The sequence below is a fragment of the Plasmodium falciparum genome (genome assembly GCF_000002765.6).
Source record: "Plasmodium falciparum 3D7 genome assembly, chromosome: 9".
Classification (NCBI taxonomy): domain Eukaryota; phylum Apicomplexa; class Aconoidasida; order Haemosporida; family Plasmodiidae; genus Plasmodium; species Plasmodium falciparum.
In genome coordinates this window covers 1,339,641-1,347,500 of record NC_004330.2, presented here as the reverse complement: position 1 = coordinate 1,347,500, position 7,860 = coordinate 1,339,641, and the positions used below count along the sequence as shown (strand labels likewise).

The window sequence follows — 7,860 nt, the reverse complement described above, 5'->3', positions numbered from 1 at the left end:
ATATTAGAATAAAGTATGTATCACAAAGTACTTAAGCATATATTTAAAAAAATAAAAAAGCTTTTATCAGTCCTATATATCAATGGAAATATAACAAAGATAATAATGCATATGAAAAATATATAATATATATATATATATATATATATATTTATTTATTTATTTATATATACATATTGTTTTATTTTTATTTATTTTTTTTAATATGAATTATAACCTAATATACAATAAAATTAATACGAACTATGTGATCGATCCATATGTTAGTATGTTATATATAAAAAGAGCTTATAAATATTTACGGTTGTTAAAAAAGAATAACGGGAATGTTTTAGTATTAGGAAATAAGTTGAAGGAAATAAAACTAGAAAATTATATTGATAATTTAGAACATGAAGAAAAATGTAATTTAAATAAGTTAACAAATGTAACAAGAAATTTTGATTTATTAATATGTACCGATTTACCATTATATTATTCTCATATAAAAAATATATTCATTCCAAAAATGTTAATATCAGAAGGTTCTTCATTTGTAAAAAATAAAAACTATTTACATATTTTTGATTACTTCATACCACTGACAAATGAAAAATTGGATAGACATCTGCACTACGTTTTGAGTAAAAAATATTTATCTTAATATAGCTTAAGATAACCATAATTGTAAATTATTAAAATTGTATATATATTAAATATTTTTTTTTTTTTAAAACAATATTTTTTTTACGTTAATTTGTTACAAATAAGTCAAAAAAAAAAATATACATATGTATATCTATATATATATATATATATATATTTATTTATTTATATTTATGTTTATGTTTATGTTTATTTTTATACACTTTTATGTAAAGACACAAAAAAAAAAAAAAAAAAAAATTATATATGAATGCACATATATCTAAAAATATATAGACTTATATATATAATATAAGCATATTATATAAAGTCATCCATGTTTAGTATAGATTTAACCATGGTCCAACATTTGACCTGATTTTTCAACATAAGGGGTGATATTTTTGTTTGTCCCGTTTCTCTATATTCTTGTGACATATTTAATAAGAATTGTTTTGATATATCTACAGCTGTAGTTACGGTTAGATTGATATTAGATATATCCATACATTTAATAATCCAAGGAGGTAATTTATTTTTTTTATCATGTTTCGCATATCTGATGTCTGAGAAAATCATAATACCATAATCTTTTTTATTTCTTATAATTCGTCCAACACATTGCGAAGCTTGTCTCATAGCATCAAATGTTAGGAATTCATTTTCTTGTATATTATAAGTTTCTTTTAAGAAGTCTAATCTAGATTTTAATATTTTAGATAATGTATATTGATATGGTATCCCAAAGAGAATAACACATTTCCCATAGTGTTTATCAAAATCTATACCTTCTGCAATTTTCCCTCTACAAATAGATAAGAAGACTGCTCCTTTTCCTAAATCACAAGCTTTTTTAAAATTATGTAAAGCAATAGTTGTTGATACAATATCTTTGGTTTCGATAAAAATTAATTTATATTCTAATATATTTGCTATAACACCTAATTCATACCATGACGAAATAACTTGTTCCATATAAATATATGATGGGAAATAAGCTACAATACCATCAGGTATACATTTACACATATCTACTAATAAGATACCATAATTTTTGATTACACTTAAATCATTTCTTAAAGAAAATTGAGATGATAATGGTATTAAATCAGATCCTTTGGTTACAATTAATGGACATACACAATTTCTATCAAAAGACATTGGGAATGAAGCTGTTAAAACGGTTTTGAAATTCAATAATTTCGGATATAATTCCAAAGGAGTAATAGTACCACTTGTTAATATTATTGACTTATATTTGTTTATTACCGTTTTCATTGCTATTGATGAATCTAAACATGCAAATTGAATTAATGGATCATATATTCCAGTTGCCTCGGGATATGGCTCACATATTATTATAAATCCTTTAAAATAATTTCCTAATAATGTACAGAAATTACATACAATATTTAATGATGAATAATCTTCAATATTTACTATTTGTAAATTATTTAATAATGATTTTAATCTATCAAAACAATATTTAAAAAATGATGTATCCAATTTTGTATCCTTTTCAAATTTATATAAAAATGAAAGTGGACCTTCGGATGTTATATCATATATATTTATATACTTTTTTAAATATACAACTACTATTCTCATTAAATTCAAAAAATGTTCTGATTTTCGAATATTCCCTGGTATTACAACATTTTTTATAATATCTTCCATTAATAATGGGCTATAACACAAATCGTTTAAATGGTCTTCATCTTCATTATTATTATTTCTATCATTATTATTATTTCTACCATTATTATTATTTCTATCATTATTATTATTATTTATATCATCATTATTATTTCTATCATCATTATTTATATCATCATTATTTTTTATATCATCATTAATTTTTATATCATCATTATTTATATCATTATTATTATCGTGATTTTTTTTTTTTTTTTCATTATCTCCAAACGATTCATCCAAAAAAAAATCAGAAAACATTAAATTCATATCCTCATCAAAATATGCCACCGGACTACTTTCAACCTTTCTCTTTTTTTTCTCCTGTTCATTTGTTACAAATAATTCCCCGGGTTTCCCCTCAATGTTATGATGCTTATTCGTTTCCTTTTCCAAATAAGAACCCACGTTTCCATCTGATCTTGTTTTATTTATATTGTCCATATGATTTATACATTTCATATTATCTATATTTATCACATTATTTGTAACATTTAATGATTGGTTACATTTTTGTAACTTAATTTTTTCCAGTATTTTATTACATTCTTCTTTTAATTTTTGTTCGTTTAACATTTTTGATTGTTCTATTTTTTTCATTAATTTTGTAATATTCATAGATGCCTTATTTAAAATATTACGATCAATGTTAACACTCAACGCCTCTAAACAAACACTATCAATATTATGTGCTTCGTCAAAAACAATAATATCATTTTTATTTTTCAAATGTACATTTTTATTCATATCCTTCCAACTGAATAATGCTTTTGAAACTTTTGGATCAATAACATACTGGTAATTTAATATAATAACTTTTGATATTTCAATAATTTTTTTTGCACAAAAATATGGACATATAGGTACATTCACATTTTCTTTATTCTTATAATTTTTACATAATACTTTTAAATCTTCAATAGTATATACACCTGGTTTTATTAAATCGTACAAAAATTCTTTCTTATAATTTTCATAATAACCACATAAACCAATATTATCATATTCCTCTAAACTATTTCTTGAATTATATATATCGAAATAATCTTCTATATCTAAATGATGTCTATTCCTTAAAATAAAATCAGATATTTTATCTACGTTCGGATGATATATCTCATTATCTATTTTATTATTTATATATTTCTTTTCTCTTATAAATGTTGCTGTTAACTTACGACATTCTTCGTCAATCTTTTCTCTTTCATGTTTTAATAAAACCTTATCATTAATACACATACATCTCCTGGCACTAATTCCGATGGCAAGGATTTCGCTGTTCTCCCCAAATTCTTTCAAATTATTTATATGATCATCATGCTTATTATATTCCTTCACATTTTCCTTTGAGCCATCTAATGAATTATTTGCTCCTTCCTCATCATCATTATTTATCACATCATTTACATCGTCATTTTTTATCACATCATTTACATCGTCATTTTTTATCACATCATTTACATCATCTTTTTCATTTTTTAACTTTTCTACCTTTCTCTGCTTCATTACATTAATTCTGTATTGAATTACCTTCTTCAATTCTATTAGCGACTTTTCCATTTCAGCAACCGTACGAGTACAGAAAATAAATTTCCCTTCATCCTTCTTATGATATTGATACGATGTAATAAGCGAAAATATAGCCACCGTCTTTCCTGTCCCTGTCGGCATTTCTAAAACACAATGTCCTTCGCTATCTAGCGTTTTTTTTAAATATTTCATATATGCATATTGTTCAGGATAAATATAATCGTACGGGAAAAAAATCTCAACGTCATCAAGGTTAAAAACCACCATATTCAAGAATCACGAGTGAAAAGGGAACGTGTTTACATAAAGAATAAAAAAGGTTACACGCTATTATGTTTTATCTTATGTAATATATAATATATATGTTTATATTATATCATAATTCATATATTACTCTAAATTATCAAGTCACTAAATGTTTTATAATCATTTTATATGTAAGTCCTTCCTTTTATTCATAATAATTTAAAAAAAAAAAAAAAAATGTTAACCTTGACTTATTTCCATTTATAAATAAATAAATAAATATATATATATATATATATATATATATATGAGACATTCAACTATCGCTCTTGAATATATATATATATATATATATATATATATATATATATATATATATATATCATACCAAATAGAAATAAATTTATTAATTTTTTACATTCCCAGTATTTTTTTTCTCTTTTAAGGATATAACGTTGTATTTGAAGAGAAAAAAAAAATTAAAGAAAAGGTTTCATTCGTAAAGATTATAAGTAAATGTATATATATATAACATATATATATATGTATTATTTAATTTTTATATATATATATTTTTTTTTTGTTGTTTTTTTAAATTTTAACAAAATCCTAAAAAGGTAATATATGAGATGTATATTATATTATGTATTTATTTGAAGTATTAATTTATATACAAATAAAACATATATAAAAAAAAAAATATATACATATATATATATATATATATATATATATATATATATATATAATATAGTAATATTCCTCATATATATATATTACATTTTTGTATGGTTAATTTTTTACGTTCAGAAAATTATATATCGGATTCTCTATCCTTAATAGAATGAAAATTATATATAGGAGGAAGAAAAAAAAAAAAATTTAACCGTGACATTCTTAAAATATTAATATATATATATATATATATATATATATATTTATTTATTTGTTTTTATTTTTTTTATTTTTGTAATTTATAAACATTTTGCTTATCATATAATTTTTACTTAATCAATTACACTTAAGGGAACGTGCTTACATAAATATGTAACAAAATTATAAATTTGTAATAAAGCAAGGATCAGGAAAAAAGAAATGTAAAGGAAAAAAATATATATATATATATATATATATATATGTATATATATTGGGTTGATGTATAACAAAATGTTGTTCACATAAAAAGAATATAACTAAAATAAATAATAAATCTTCCTGCACATATAATATATATATATATATAATATGTTATATAATCAATTTTAATTTTAATTTTAATTATAATTATAATTATAATTATAATTATAATTATAATTATAATTTTACTGTTTTTTTTTTTATTTTATGTATTATGAGAAGGCTATAAAAACAGAAAAAAAAAAGGGAAAAAAAAAAAAAAAAAAAAAAAAAGTATGCCCCTATTATTTTTCATCCTTTTAATCATTTACTTTCATTTGATTGTATGTATAAAAGTAGATATCGAGAGAAAACACAAGTTCTTGTTTTTAAATACCAAGTTATTAAAAAAGGATAATATAAAAAGGTGCTGTCGTAAAATTAATAAAAAAAGAATTTTTACTGTTCAATATGTCAAAGGTATCCGAAATTTTATTAACCCAACCAATTATGAAAAAAGAGAATATCTATTTAATATATGGAAAAAAATAGCAGAAAATTTTTCTTTCAGTTTTTATGATCTGCCCATTTTAGAAAGTTATGACTTGTTCAGAAAAAGCCCAATAAATGAATCGTACGATTTTATAAAAAACAACAAGCATTTGATATTGCGACCTGAAATTACACCTCAATTGATTCGTTATTTATATATAAACGATAATTTGTTACAAGATTATAGAGAACAAGAAAAAAAAATAAAAACAAAACAAAAAAATAATAATAATAATGATGGTTATGGTGATTATCATCATTATCATGGTGGCGATTATGATGATTATGATGATTGTTCCATTAAACAGTGGGATAGTATTAATAAGGTGAAGACAAAATATACACATATATATCATACGAATAAATATAATGAAAATTTTTCGGTTCATCATAAACAAAATAAAAGTGATATGTACAGTTTCAATTTTAAGAATTCATTTCATAATAATTATGAACATACTAGCGATTTTATTAATAATATGTATAAAAAAAAAAAAAAAAAAATTTTTAAATACGAAAATTTCAATAAAATATTTAAAATGTGTACAATAGGTCAATGTTTTAGATATGAACAAACATCAAGATTAAGAAAAAGAGAACACTATCAATGGAATTTAGATATTTTAGGTATTGAAAATATATATGCAGAAGTTGAACTATTATCTATGTTAATAACATTTTTTAATAAAGTTCATATGGATGAAAAACATATTGTAATTAAATTAAATCATAAATATATTATTGAATATATTTTATATTCAATATTTCAAAAAGATATGGATAATTTATTTTCATATAATAAAATGAAACAAGAAATACAAAATATATTACATATATTAGACAAATTTTATAAAGTTAATAATAGTTCATTTAAATTATTATTATATAAAAAATTCCAATATTTACAAAAAGAAAACATACGCTATTTATATAATATTTTACAAAATATAAAACATATTAATCATTTAGAAAAATTTGTCAAATGTCATAATACAAACATATATTATAAAAATATAGATACATCAACACATTTTAACAATTTTAAAAATGTATTTACCTATTTCCAACAAGCTAATTTAAATAATTTCTTTAAATTAGATCTAACCATAGTTAGAGGTATGGATTATTATAATAATATGGTTTTTGAAATATATTATAAAAAAGACAAATCACACCGTGCAATTTGTGGAGGAGGACGTTATAATTTCTTTCTAAATAATAATAAAATATATGCAGTTGGTTGTGCTATGGGCGATGTTGTTATTACAGATCTACTTTTTAATAATAATAAAAAAAATAATTCATTTTTATCCATATCGGAACAAAACAAAACAAATAATTATATTCATGTGTTATCTTACTTTCCATATTTTCATAATATAACACAAAATTTTAATCAACAAATAAATTCAAATACAACTAATGTATATAAAGAATATTATTCTATTCTAAATAAACTTAGAAATAATAATATTATTGTACATTCCTTGTTAAAAAATTATACAAACTTATCAAAGGTAATAAAAAAAGCCATACATATGAATGCAAACCATATCCTATTTTTTAGTAAAGACCACAATTCATTTTTATTAAAAAACTTAAAAACGAAAGAGCAACAATTTGTTACATCTAACAATGTACTAGATGTATATAACAATTATATGAACATATAAAAAAATAAAAAAATAAAAAAATATACATATACATATACTAGAATTAATATATACCCAATTATAAAACAAGATACCATATGATAATATATATCTCATTAGAATTCTACAAAGGGATGTGACCACAAATTATTGTTGAACAATATATATATGTATAAGTATTATATGTATATTTTTTATATGTATATTTTTTATATGTTTTGTATTATATATATATTATATTTTATTATTATTTTTTTTTGATGACCGTAAAGGTATACCTCCGCTTACATTCAAAGTTAATTTATTACCTTTTTATATGTGCATATATTTTTTTTTTGGTATCTATATATAATATGAAAATATTAATATAAATATATACATACATATATATATAAAATATATTTTTTTTTTTTTTTTTTTTTTTTTTTATCAATTATATGTTTAT

At 20.7% G+C, this 7,860-nt stretch overlaps 3 protein-coding genes across 3 annotated transcripts; 2 read left to right on the top strand and 1 right to left on the bottom strand.

Annotated features, from left to right (window-relative positions):
- Positions 1–205: 205 nt before the first annotated feature.
- Positions 206–643, top strand: PF3D7_0934200 (conserved protein, unknown function; the record flags this gene model as incomplete). The annotated part of the gene is made up of 1 exon (XM_001352171.1): positions 206–643. The coding sequence occupies one exon, from the start codon at positions 206–208 to the stop codon at positions 641–643; it is 438 nt and encodes a 145-aa protein (XP_001352207.1).
- Positions 644–945: 302 nt separating this feature from the next.
- Positions 946–4,116, bottom strand: PF3D7_0934100 (TFIIH basal transcription factor complex helicase XPD subunit; the record flags this gene model as incomplete). Its single annotated transcript, XM_001352170.1, has 1 exon — positions 946–4,116. One exon carries the CDS (start codon positions 4,114–4,116, stop codon positions 946–948), a length of 3,171 nt encoding a protein of 1,056 aa, XP_001352206.1.
- Positions 4,117–5,507: 1,391 nt separating this feature from the next.
- PF3D7_0934000 (histidine--tRNA ligase, putative) lies at positions 5,508–7,436 on the top strand (the record flags this gene model as incomplete). The annotated part of the gene is made up of 1 exon (XM_001352169.1): positions 5,508–7,436. The coding sequence occupies one exon, from the start codon at positions 5,508–5,510 to the stop codon at positions 7,434–7,436; it is 1,929 nt and encodes a 642-aa protein (XP_001352205.1).
- Positions 7,437–7,860: the final 424 nt, after the last annotated feature.